Source organism: Nerophis ophidion, linkage group LG13 (genome assembly GCF_033978795.1).
Source record: "Nerophis ophidion isolate RoL-2023_Sa linkage group LG13, RoL_Noph_v1.0, whole genome shotgun sequence".
Classification (NCBI taxonomy): domain Eukaryota; kingdom Metazoa; phylum Chordata; class Actinopteri; order Syngnathiformes; family Syngnathidae; genus Nerophis; species Nerophis ophidion.
The window spans coordinates 19,300,327-19,314,488 of NC_084623.1; the positions used below are offsets into that span (position 1 = coordinate 19,300,327).

The 14,162-nt window shown below is 38.0% G+C and overlaps 1 protein-coding gene across 2 annotated transcripts in view; it reads left to right on the top strand.

Moving 5' to 3' along the window:
• The first annotated feature begins 274 nt into the window (after nt 1–274).
• Nucleotides 275–14,162, top strand: part of wnt10a (wingless-type MMTV integration site family, member 10a) — an 89,685-nt gene continuing 75,797 nt past the window's right edge. Inside the window, exons 1-2 of one of the 2 annotated variants that reach the window (XM_061918488.1) lie at nt 275–734; nt 6,975–7,235. In XM_061918488.1, coding sequence (XP_061774472.1) covers nt 7,085–7,235 — 151 coding nt within the window. In that variant the 5' untranslated portion in view covers nt 275–734; nt 6,975–7,084. Of the gene's footprint in view, nt 735–6,969; nt 7,236–14,162 lie in introns of both variants that reach the window. The other variant, XM_061918487.1, reaches the window with a different exon arrangement.

Below are 14,162 nucleotides of genomic sequence, written 5' to 3' on the forward strand. Positions count from 1 at the left end.
CATGGGGTAAACATTAAGGAAATTATGATATTTTTAACAAAAATCATAAATGTATGATAATGGTAGTTCTGAGTCAAATTCCAACTTTTTATTTTTATTTTAAAAAATAAAATAAAAATACGTTTATTCCACATCCTCATTTCAGCCCGGATGTCCTCTTACACGAGACGTAAATGGATTTGTTACTTGTTTCTTTTCCCACAAAGTATCGCAGTCCTTCTTGAAGAGACACTTGACCTCCATCGACGCTCCTCCGATCCCCGAGTGACTGAAAAAAAGAGAAAAAAAAGTGGGCTGGCTACGCGCGAAGTGCAGCAGCAGTTTAGAGGACTGCTTCCATGTGGCGCACACTTCTACGCGCCTTTCTCAGTGCGTGCGTCTCTGCTGTGGGATGTTACACGGATGACAACTCTGCGGACTCGAACATGCACACGGAGGAGTGTGGCAACAGAGACTTTTGCTCCCACTTGTCCGAGAACACCTCTTGATGACTTTCTCGCCGCTGGCTGCCACATCTGGACTCTTTTCTTTGACTTAACTTGTATGTTGGAATATTGGACCAGCGATTCCTAACATCCTTCTCTAGTTAAGTGCATTTATTCCTATTTTTTTTCTTCTTTTTTTTTCCTTTTACGCTTTTGGATTTGGACTTTTTTAATGGCAAAAAACGGGAAAATGGAACACTCAGCCAAAGTGACATATATTTTGTTTTTTATCTGTCTCCTTGACAAAAGGTAAGTCACATTTGTTTTAATGCATTTATGATTCAAACTCAATGATGCTTGATTCATCGTGTGCCTTAAATATTCAAGCTACAACCACATATAAAGATAAGTAAATCAAAGGATGCAAGGTACATTTTCATATTTTTTATTTATTTTCAAAACAAATACAATGTATGGATTTTTTTTTAAAGGAAATAAACAGTTTGCATGTCTGTTTAGTGTTTATTTATACATACATACATATACATATATATATATATATATATATATATATATATATATGTACTGTACATATGTGTGTTTATGTGTGTGTGTGTATATGTATATATATATATGTATATATATATATACATATACACACACACATATATACACACATATGTACAGTATATATATATATATATATATATATATATATATATACATGCATACACATATACATATATACACATATATACACTTACACACACACACACATATATATATATATATATATATATTTATAATACACATATTATATATACACATAATATATATATTTATATATACACATACCTATGTATACAATTGATATATATATATATATACACATATATACATGTATATATATATATATACATGCATACACATATATACACTTACACACACACACACACACACACACACACATATATATATATATATATATTTATAATACACATATATATACACATAATATATATTTATATATACACATACCTATGTATACAATTGATATATATATATGTATATACACAAACACACACAAAAAATTACACATACAGTAATATATAAATATATATATATATACAAGATTTTATAAAACGTCTGCCTTGTTTTTAATGAATACTTAGGCCTACTATGCTGCTGTATTTTAATGTAGGTCTTTATCGTGGTACTTGGAGAGCAGGAGAGCAGGAAAATAAAACACTAATCCCTTAAGTGATTATTTTGCATACCATTGGATGCAGCCTGTGTACCACTACCTCACTAGATTAGGGTTGTGAATCTTTGGGCACATAATTGATTGATTGATTGATTGAGAGGTTTATTGACATCTTAAAGAATTGAATCTATGTAATGCTTCAAAAAGGCAAATGGATAGCCCACAGAGCCAAATGCCTTGTTTCCATTGTGGTCCATTAAATATTCATCACATTTGATACATTCAATAATAAAAGATATATACCTTGTAACATGTATATAAAAATATATGTTTAAACAAATGGATAAATTATGTACACATACACAGTAAACATGTCAGGTGATTTGAAAAACAATTTATACAAACAATGGGGGGGCACATATATATATATATATATATATATATATATATATATATATATATATTTATATATATATATTTTTTTTATATATATTTATATACACTTTGATCCAACTCCTGGAGTGACGATTCAAATCAGAATCTATTCTCGATTCAACACGATCCTCGTTTTCAATTTTTCGCAATGTATTATTTGGTGAAATAATTGAAACAAAACTTTTTTTAAACAGGTTACAGGTTAGAAAAACTCCTTCTGGTTGCATTGAATTGGCCTTAAATAATATTTTTAGCAAATTATTCTTATAAAATAGTAATAATAATAATCATAATTAAAAAATGTAAAACATGTTCTATCATTTTTTTTTTAATTATTAATCAATTCCAGATAAGGATGAATACGAATGGCAATTCGGATGTGAATCATTTTTTGCGCATCCCTAGTGTTGATTTAATTTTAGTCATGCACTATTTTTAAATAAAAAACTCTTCCTAAACAAACCAAAGAGTCCAGTTGTGATCGATTGAATGCCCTAAAATTCCAATGACCTGGACGCATGAGAACTTTCAAAGACAGTATTTTAGAATGTCGTTAAATAATTAGCTGCGGGTTGCAAGTAGCTGCAATGTGGAAAACCCTGATTTAAACTCAAACAATTATCACATGTTTGTCAATTTAAAGTATAAGGCACTCAAAATATATAAGTAAAAAAAAGGAGCTAATCATTGTCTTGTAAAAAAATGTTTTTGTTATCTTTGGCCAATTATCTGGCTGACCAAGCCCCCCCTTTTGCAAACAAAGTTTCTGTTAATTAGATGTTGCCCTTTGAAAAGAGCTGTTGAAACAGGCCTAATCTCTAAGTAGGAAACACAACAGGTAGTAACAGAAGCCTAACACGCAATGCCACCATCAGGATGATCATTGCGGAACAAACCATGGCCAAGGTTCCTGTTCAACTCTTTTTCACTCCCGGAAAGAGCGCCGCCGTGTTTGTTTCACAAATACCTGAAGAAACACACACACGGCCGTGGAACATGGAAAGAAAAAGCATGCAAAACCTACAGCTGCGTGTCAGGTCACAGTCAAGCATGTGCAGAAATGTGTGCCTGCAGCCATGCTCCAGGCTGTGTGCGCGGAGCCTCTGCCTGCAACGCACAACCTGCTCGCTACACTTAATTGACAGCGGAGAAAAGAAAAGACGGTCACCTTTCAGCTTGAGAGCTCTCTCGTCATGGGGGCCACGTCTCTTTTCCCAGTTATTGTTTTTGCTGTTTGCCTCTGAGGCGGAAAGAAGCTCTCCGAATATGCTGGATGCATTTGTAACACTGACAACTGGTGTTCAAACACCGGCGCTGGCCTTGACTTTAAACCAGGGGTAGGGAACCTGTGGCTCTCGAGCCGGATGTGGCTCTTTTGATCACTGCATCTGGCTCTCGGATAAATCTGAGCTGACATTTAGGGCTATATAAATAAACATTGATTGATTGATTGATTGATTGAACCAAGAGAGCCGATTCCACCCTCAGCCGCCCACCAACTCTCAGCCAGTGTCCAGTCCGCATGGATGAGCGAGGATGAGTCCAAGGAGACCTAGGCGTCCGATACTTGCTCATTCAGCCAAAACACCGTGAAGCCCGTCCATCCCGGCCCCCTGAGCCAGTTCCGCAGCCCTGTCCCTTCATCCGCATCTCCTCTCCTCCGGTCCCTCCAAACGGACTCCGGTGTGACAGAGACCCAGCAGCTGGTCCCCACGGCCGAAATGCTCCTAGGAGGCAGATCCAGAAGCCCACAAAAAAACACTGCAGAAGTCACAAAGTTGCCACCCCTTGTCGCACAGCCCCAAAGGGTCCCAAACCCAAAGGCAAAAAATTGATCAAATACAATAAAAACACAGGCAAAAAATTGATCAAATACAATAAAAACACAGGAAAACAAGAGGGAAACACCATGAACACAAAAGGATGACAGAAGAGCAGAGAGCTCCTTCCACCAGCTTGGAAAAAGTGTCTACTGTAGAGGACACTGGTTTCTCTGGAATATATGAAATACAGCTTATAGTGAAGGGACAAGTTCGGCCCCCGGTCCTTAGCTTTTGATGTACTGCTCAGTGGCCTAGTGGTTGGAGTGTCCGCCCTGAGATCGGTAGGTCGTGAGTTCAAACCCCGACCGAGTCATACCAAAGACTATAAAAATGGAACCCATTACCTCCCTGCTTGGAACTCAGCATCAAGGGTCGGAATTGGGGGTTAAATCACCAAAATGATTCCCGGGCGCGGCCACCGCTGCTGCTCACTGCTCCTCCTCACCTCCCAGGGGGTAAGGGAGATGGGTCAAATGGTGAAGTAAAGCTCACCACACCTAGTGTGTGTGTGTGACAATCATTGATACTTTAACTGTTGACTTTTTAACCGACAATTTTGGTTTGTTTTGTTTCTATTTGTCTTGTTCTGCATATTGTGCAGTATTTTGTATTTCTATATTGTTTTGTATATTGTACAGGATTGCTTATTATTTTTATTGGATAGTAGTCTGTTTATTTCAATTGTTAGTTTTTTCCTTTATTACCTCTTGTGTTATTTATTTACCCCGTATTTGTTCCCACTACTGCACCTTAAAGGCCTACTGAAACCCACTACTACCAACCACGCAGTCTGATAGTTTATATATCAATGATGAAATATTAACATTGCAACACATGCCAATACGGCCTTTTTAGTTTACTACATTACCATTTAAAATTTTCCACGGAGTTTCCTGTTGACGCGATAATGACGTGTGTTTGTGACGTTATTTGTTGGAGGGGACATATTAGCCCAGCACCACTTACGGCTAAAAGTCGTCTCTTTTCATCGCATAATTACACAGTATTTTGGACTTCTGTGTTGCTGAATATTTTGCAATGTGTTCAATTAATAATGGAGAAGTCAAAGTAGAAAGATGGAGGTGGGAAGCTTGTAGCCTTTAACCACACAAACACACGGTGTTTCCTTGTTTGAAATTTTCGGAGATGAAGCTTTACTATGGATCAGAGCGGTCAAGCGAACATGGATCCCGACTACATGTCAACTGGCAGTTTTCAGTGAGAAAATTGTGGTAATAAGTCGCCTCCTACCGGAGATCAGCGGAGCTTCTGTCCTGCTGCAGCTTTGTGACTTCCCTCAACACACCCGTCCACACACCCGTGGCTCCACCGCTCCGACTATCAGGTACTATTTAACTCACTAAAACACTAGCAACACAACAGGCAGATAAGGTAATTCCCAGAATTATCCTAGTAAATGTGTCTAAAAACATCAGCAATCGCCTTTTTTTTGTAACTTTTTTTTTCTAGTCTTTCACTCTAAATTACCTCATCCACGAATCTTTCATCTACACTCAAATTAATGGGGAAATTGTCGCTTTCTTGGTCCGAATAGCTCTCGCTGCTGGAGGCTCACAATATAAACAATGTGCTGATGTGAGGAGCCCTACAACCCGTGACTTCACGCGCACATCGTCTGCTACTTACGGTAAAGGCAAGGCTTTTTTATTAGCGACCAAAAGTTGCGAACTTTATCGTCGATGTTCTCTACTAAATCCTTTCAGCAAAAATATGGCAATATCGCAAAATGATCAAGTATGACACATAAAATGGGCCTGCTATCCCCGTTTAAATAAGATAATCTCATTTCAGTAGGCCTTTAAATTGGACTCCATAATCTCGTTATATGCAAATATAATGACAATAAAGTCCATTCCATTCTATTCTATTCTATTGTATTGTAATTTATTCTAACACTGACGTGAACCCCAATTGCCACACATGCTAACCACAAGGCCATGAGTGTCAAACTCTGGCCCGCCGTGTATTTTCATTTGGCCCTTGAGACAATATCAAATTAACATTAGAGCTGGCCCGCTGGTATTATACAGCGGCACCAACTCTCTAGCACCGCATTCACCGCTAATACTCATACTTGCAAACACCCCCGCCCCCCGATTTTCCAAGGAGACTCCCAAATTTCAGTGCCCCTCACGAAAATCACAGGGGACAACCATTCTCCCAAATTTCTCCCCATTCCCACCTGGACAACAATATTGGGGGCGTGCCTTAAAGGCACTGCCTCAAGCGTCCTCTAAAACCTTTCGTCACGTCCGCTTTTCCTATGTGGAAACAGCGTCACATGATATATGTGGCTTTTACACACACACACATGCTAATGCAATGCAAGCTTGGTCAACAGCCATACAGGTCACACTGAGGGTGGCCGTATAAACAACTTTAAGACTGTTACAAATATGCGCCACACTGTGAACCAACACTAAACGAGGATGACAAGCAAATTTCCAGAGAACATCCGCACTGTAACACAACATAAACACAACAGAAGACATACACGGAACCCCTTGCAGCACTACCTCCTCCTGGACGCTACAATATAAAAATGTATTTTTAGCCTATGGGAAAAGTTGATTTTGATATTTACCTGAGAAGGCTGCAAATTTGATTTGATATGCCATTGCTATTTTTAAATTATTAGTATTATTTCAAACTCGATTTTGCATGTCACTATAAAGTTGTATAAGTCTCGCTTGTTCAATATTCAATGCAAAACTTGTTTAGGTCCCTATTGAAAGGTTAATTTGTTCAACCTTGGCCCGCGGGTTTGTTCAGTTTAAAATTTTGACCCACTCTGTATTTGAGTTTGACACCCCTGCACTAAGCCATTGTTCAACCCCATATTTCATTATTTTTCATTATACAGTATGTCAGTGTATTCTATTTAATGATTTCATGATATCTTTTCTTGATTAAGTGGCATTCTGTACATGTAACCAAAGAACGTTTCTTGTCTAGTGAAATGATCAAATCCGTTCTTTGTTTCGAAAAAGTTGGATATCCAATAATGTTTTTTTTGGTGACGGTTTTTCGGAATGGAGTTGAACGTGTGTTTTCTGTGCAGGGCAGACGCCAATGAAATCTTAGGCCTGAAGCTCCCCAACATCGACCCGATTCTGAACGCCAACACGGTGTGCCTGACGCTGCCGGGCTTGACTCGGCGCCAGCTGGAGGTGTGCATGCGCAACCCTGACGTGACAGCTTCAGCCATCCAGGGAATCCAGATCGCTATCCACGAGTGTCAGCACCAGTTCAGAGGGCACCGGTGGAACTGTTCCAGCCTGGAGACGAGGAACAAAATACCTTATGACAGCATCGTCTTCAAAAGAGGTCAGACTTGATGCAAGATCAAATATTCCTGAGACGCGGAACGCTTGTTGGGTTGCATTGCTTCCAATATTCACAGGTAGTCCGAAGCATAATTTTTGCATAAACTGTTACATCCAACAGACATTTCCGTGAAATTAAACGCACAAGACACATTGAGAAAAAAAGTATGAAGGCATCAAAGGTTTGACGTTCAAACAGGTTGTGGTTTCACGATCAACCTCACATTGATGGAATACCTCAAAATGACAAGTTCATGGAACAGATAAGCTGCAACAATGATACGCGTGAAGGAACATTTAGTATGTTAGGGTAATCCAACTCTCCACAGACAAAAGAGATCATGTTTTCTCTTATTTCGGACAGAATCATGCACATGGTTACCTCCAGTGATTTCTGCCCATTTTTTGAAACACCCAGCCACCGCTGTCTCCTCAGTGGTTTGGACAATAGATGAGTGGACTTCAAAAGTCACTCACCTGCAGATTACCAAACTTGGTGCAGATCAGTTTCCTCCCGACTCTGTTTGAAGTGTTCAGAGCCTTACAAGTTAGCTACAAAAGGATGAAAGAAGATCTTCACATAAATGGAACCCAAGTGACTGACTGGAGAGGGCATCTGGTTCTTTGGAGCAACAGGATTGATGAGCAGTGCTTGTTGTGTGTGTGTGTGTGTGTGTGTCTGTGTGTGTGTGTGTGTGTGTGTGATACATTGAGTGGAAGTGGCTGCCCTTTTTACCACTTTAAATAGAAAATGACAGTTTAGTGAGAATTTTAATCTAAAATTGGGTAACAGTAATTGTATACAAACCAATATCTACAGTAATACAAATTACACTATAATGCGATGACGATAAAGAATAAAATAGCACTTTGTCATTGGACTTAAGTAAATAGAACACACTTGGTTGTAATTATTTACATTAATAAAGGGGACTTATGGTTAATTTTGTCCTTTCTGACTTAACGTTGCGACAATGTTGGATACTTGTGGTTAGGGGTGTAACGGTACACAAAAATTTCGGTTCGGTACGTACCTCGGTTTAGAGGTCACGGTTCGGTTAATTTTCGGTACAGTAAGAAAACAACAAAATATACATTTTTTGGTTATTTATTTACCAAATTTGTAAACAATGGCTTTATCCTTTTAACATTGGGAACTCTATAAGAATTCTACCCACGTTAATCCACTTTAAACTGCCTCAAGTTGTTGCTTTGATTAAATAAAATGACAAAACCTTTCTTCTATATATAAAAAGTGCAACTTTAAACAGTTTCAAGTTAACTCATCATGCTTAATGTATTACAGCATTTGGGAAGCCTGTAGTTGACTTTTCTTATACACACACACACACACACACACACACACATACACACATGCACACACACGCACACAGCAAAATGAGCTAACGTAATGCTAAAAGCTAATTAGCGTTCACCTCAACCCAGAACTATGAGAGAGCTGAGCTGCAGTTTAAGTTTCTAGAAAGTCAACGGGCTCATAGTGATGTTTGTAATAGTTGTGACTAGGAAGTGTTTTTTTATAATTTGGGGAGTGTACGATGTCAGCTGCTCACCTGCTAAACACATATCTGCTCATCTCGACGCCGGAGCACTGACAACATGCGCTCTGAATACGCACTGCTGATTGGCTTTGTATGTAACCAATCAGATGGTTGCGTGGGCGGGACAATGCTGGGTGCTCACTGCTCAGAGGCTGCTGCAGAGCAGCTTGTTAAGACTTTAGACTACAAACTCGTTCGATACACCCTTCTACCGAACCGAAACCCCCGTACCGAAACGATTCAATACAAATACACGTACCATTACACCCCTACTTGTGGTAAATAATTGCAAAGCATCGAATCCTGAGGTTCAAGCATTTTGATGTAAGCTTGCATGCAGTTTTGGATGTCTGTTTTTGCTGTTTTGCAGTCTAGCTACGTCGTGTCCTAGGTTTTGTGTGCCCCAAAGCAATATTTGCCCATTTGGTAGATAGCTGAATATCTCTGATATATTAAAAAAACCTTCACATTGCAAACATGCTGCCTCTAGTGTAAAGGATTGCATAAACTTTGCTTACGTCATCATAACATCCCTTTTTGGCAGGGTTATTTTAGTGATGAGTCTTTTTTTTTTTGGTGGTGAAACTTTGGCAATAATAAATAATACTTACATCCATCCATTCATTTTTTACCGCTTGTCCCTAATATATAGGGATTTCAACATCTACGGTCCATAATATCATCAAAAGGTTAAGAGAATCTGGAGAAATCACTCCACGTAAACGGCATGGCCGGAAACCAACATTGAATGACCGTGACCTTCAATCCCTTAGACGGCACTGTATCAAAAACCGACATCAATCTCTGAAGGATATCACCACATGGGCTCAGTAACACTTCAGAAAACCACTGTCACTAAATACAGTTCGTCGCTACATCTTTAAGTGCAAGTTAAAGCTCTACTATGCAAAGTGAAAGCCATTTATCAATAACATCCAGAAACTCCACAGGCATCATCTAAGATGGACTGATGCAAAGTGGAAAAGTGTTCTGTGGTCTGATGGGTCCACATTTCAAATTGTTTTTGGAAATATTCGACATCGTGTCATCCGGACCCAAGGGGAAGCTAACCATCCAGACTGTTATCGACGCAAAGTTCAAAAGCCAGCATCTGTGATGGTATGGCTGTGCATTAGTGCCCAAGGCATGGGTAACTTACACATCTGTAAAGGCACTATTAATGCTGAAAGGTACAAACAGGTTTTCGAACAATATATGCTGCCATCTAAGCGCCGTCTTTTTCATGGACGCCCCTGCTTATTTCAGCAAGACAATCCCAGGCCACATTCAGCACATGTTACAACAGTATGGCTTTGTAAGAAAAGAGTGCGGGTACTTTCCTGGCCCGTCTGCAGTCCAGACCTGTCTTCCATCGAAAATGTGTGGCGCATTATGAAGCGTAAAATACGACAGCGGAGACCAAGGACTGTTGGACGGCTGAAGCTCTACATAAAACAAGAATGGGAAAGAATTGCATTTTCAAAGCTTCAACAATTATTTTCCTCAGTTCCCAAACGTTTATTGAGTGTTGTTAAAAGAAAATGTGATGTAACACAGTGGTGAACATGCCATTTCCCAACTACTTTGGCTTGTGTTGCAGCCATGAAATTCTAAGTTAATTATTATTTGCAAAAAAAAAAAATAAGTTTATCAGTTTGAACACCAAATATCTTGTCTTTGTAGTGCATTCAATTGAATATGGGTTGAAAAGGATTTGCAAATCACTGTATTCCGTTTATATTTATATCCAACACAAATTCCCAACTCATATGGAAACAGGGTTTGTATATAATTACAGTTTTTCACTGTGAAACAACAGCTAATTGCTGTAAAAATATAAAGATAGTGTACATTTTCAGGCTTTTGTTGTAATTTTACAATACATTTAGATGTTACTGTTAAAAAAAATACTGTTAAGTGCTGTGAGATCCTGGTACATTTTTACAGTCCCAATTTATCGCAAATATTTTTTACATCGTCGATGCAGGGGGTTGTGCCTGCAGACAGATGCTCAAAGTAAAAAAAAAAAAAAAAAAAGCAGTTAAAACCTGATAAACAGTAGGCAAGGGATTCATACGGCCCCATTCCTGGAGTGATCTCTCATGCGAGGAAGAGAGGTGCCGGGGGTTATTTATTTTGTAATGTCTTCTAAAAGTGATGAAAAGCACCAATCTACATAGCAAAGTTGGAAGATACGCAAAACACATTTTAAGATGTTCAACACTTTTCTGCCATCTCTTGGTTAAAGTAGATAGTGCAACTAACCAATTCGTCAGGTTTCATGTGTTTGGTAAATGGCGCCAAATGGGGCCATAGAAATCCATCAATCAATCAATCAGTGTTTATTTATATAGCCCTAAATCACAAGTGTCTCAAAGGGCTGCACAAACCACAACGATATCCTCGGTACGGAGGCCACATAAGGGCAAGGAAAAACTCACACCCAGTGGGACGTCGGTGGCAGTGACAATGATGATTGTGAGAAACCTTGGAGAGGACCATTTTCTTTCTGTACAATGTACATGTTTGTATGAATTCCAACTCAATTAATGTAGAAACTAACTTCAAATTGTCTCATTTGAAGTTTACATAAGCACACACACGTCTTAACAAAAGGTATGGTGTAATTTCCAATAACCAAAAAAAAGGTGATGGTTAAACTGCACAGACAAGTTTGGGTTTTTTTCGTTCTTTTTTTTTTTTTAATCAATGCCGCAAAGCCCTTGTAGACCAATAGAATATGTTGGCTCACCTTTAATCACAATTTCCCTCATCATTTGAAGGCCGATAGTCATTATTAGAACGGCGGATGTTTGTTGTTAAACATCCCTGCCTCGCCTCAGGAGCCGAGACTCCAAAACCGTTTACGTAAACAGCAGACTTCCAATGTGAGGGTTCATTTTCAACCATGTTGATTTGGTCTTGCTATAAAGTGAGTCAAGTTAACAAGCCACGACCAGTATCGCGTGCAGCGACCACAAAAGTGCAGTACTGTAAAAAAAGATTTACAATCCTGACTCAAGATTTTTTTTTTTAGATTGGCTTCAGTCTAGGTGGGGTTCCTGCTAACTACGAAGCCCAGGTTTATGGGCTGGAAACAGGAATCCTTGGCTTTGACTCAACCGTAGCCCAACTGACATCACCGATCCGTTTTTGTACCTGTGCCTCAGCGTGTCATTTTGCAACACATCCTCAGCCACGGATCATTGTCTTAATGGATGCCATAAAATGCATCAGCCCATAGTCACTGGTGAAGTGAAGTGAATTATATTTATATAGCACTTTTCTCTAGTGACTCAAAGCATTTTTACGTAGTGAAACCCAATATCTACAAACCCCGTTTCCATATGAGTTGGGAAATTGTGTTAGATGTAAATATAAACGGAATACAATGATTTGCAAATAATTTTCGACCCATATTTAATTCAATATGCTACTAAGACAACATATTTGATGTTCAAACTGATAATTTTTTTTTTTTTTTTGAATAAAAAAATCATTAACTTTAGAATTTGATGCCAGCAACACATGACAAAGAAGTTGGGAAAGGTGGCAATGAATACTGATAAAGTTGAGAAATGTTCATTCATGGACGCCCCTGCTTATTTCAGCAAGACAATGCCAAGCCACATTCAGCATGTGTTACAACAGCGTGGCTTTCTAAAAAAAAAGAGTGCGGGTACTTTTTTGATCCGCCTGCAGTCCAGACATGTCTCCCATCGAAAATGTGTGGCGCATTATGAAGCGTAAAATACGACAGCGGACTGTTGAACGACTGAAACTCTACACAAAACAAGAATGGGAAATAATTCCCCTTTCAAAGCTTCAACAATTAGTTTCCTCAGTTCCCAAACATTTATTGAGTGTTGTTAAAAGAAAAGGTGATGTAACACAGTGGTGAACATGCCCCTTCCCAACTACTTTGTCACGCGTTGCAGCCATGAAATTCTAAGTTAATTATTATTTGCAAATAAAATAAAGTTTATGAGTTTGAACATCAAATATATTGTCTTTGTAGTGCATTCAATTGAATATGGGTTGAAAAGGATTTGCAAATCATTGTATTCCGTTCATATTTAGATCTAAAACAATTTCTCAACTCATATGGAAATGGGGTTTTCAAGTTACATTTAATCCAGTGTGGGTGGGACTGGGAGAAGGTGGGTAAAGTGTCTTGCCCAAGGACACAACGGCAGTAACTAGAATGACGGAAGCAGGAATCGAACTCGGGACCCTCAAGTTGCTGGCACGACCACTCTACCAACCGAGCTATACCGCCCATGGTGTTTAGCTTGTAGTATTGTCCTGAAATGTATTTCGGTACTTTTCTAAATAAGGGGAACCACAAAAAGTTGCATTATTGGCTTGATTTTAAAAATAAATCTTAGGGTAAATTAAACATATGTTTCTTATTGCAATTGAAGAACAATTTTGTCCTTAAATAAAATAGTGATCATACTAGACAACTTGTCTTTTAGTGGTAACAAACAGACTCCTATTTCGTCTGCTGACATATGCAGTCACATATTGTGTCATTTCTCATTCTATTTTGTCAAAAATATGGAGGGACAAGCTGTAAAAATTGTTTATTAATCCGTTCTTCCATTCCATCCATACTTTCTGTTTTAAAATGTTCCATCGACACTTCTGTTAAAATGTAATAATCACGTTTTCTTCTGTTGTTTGGATACTTTACATTAGTTTTGGATGACACCACAAATTTAGGTATCGAGGCGATACCAAGTAGTTACAGGATCATACAATGGTCATATTCAAAGTCCTCATGTGTCCAGGGATGTATTTCCTGAGTTTCTAAACGTAATACAATTTTTTTTAAAAGAAAAAAAAAATTAGTGACGATAAAAAATGTTGATGCAATCATAGTAGCATTGAATAGATACGCTCTTATACTTGGTATCATTACAGTGGATGTCAGGTGTTGATCCACCAATAGCCATATGACCTCCGAATTCGGGAGATGGGGGGGTGTATTTATTTTCAAGTATTTATATATATATATATACATATATAAGTATATATATATATATATATATATAAATATATAGAAATAGAAATATAATATAAATATTTATATATATATATATATATATAAATATTTTCAAGTATTTATATATGTATATATATATATATATATATATATATATATATATATATAATATAAATATATATAAATATAAATATAATATAAATATTTCTATATATATAAATATTTGAAGATATATATAAATATTTGAATATATATATATATATATATATATATATCCATGACGCTTCCGGGCTATATTTTACACTTCGCTAGCATCAAACCCCGCCTCCCCCCCCCTCCGTACGTCGGTTGAGATGGG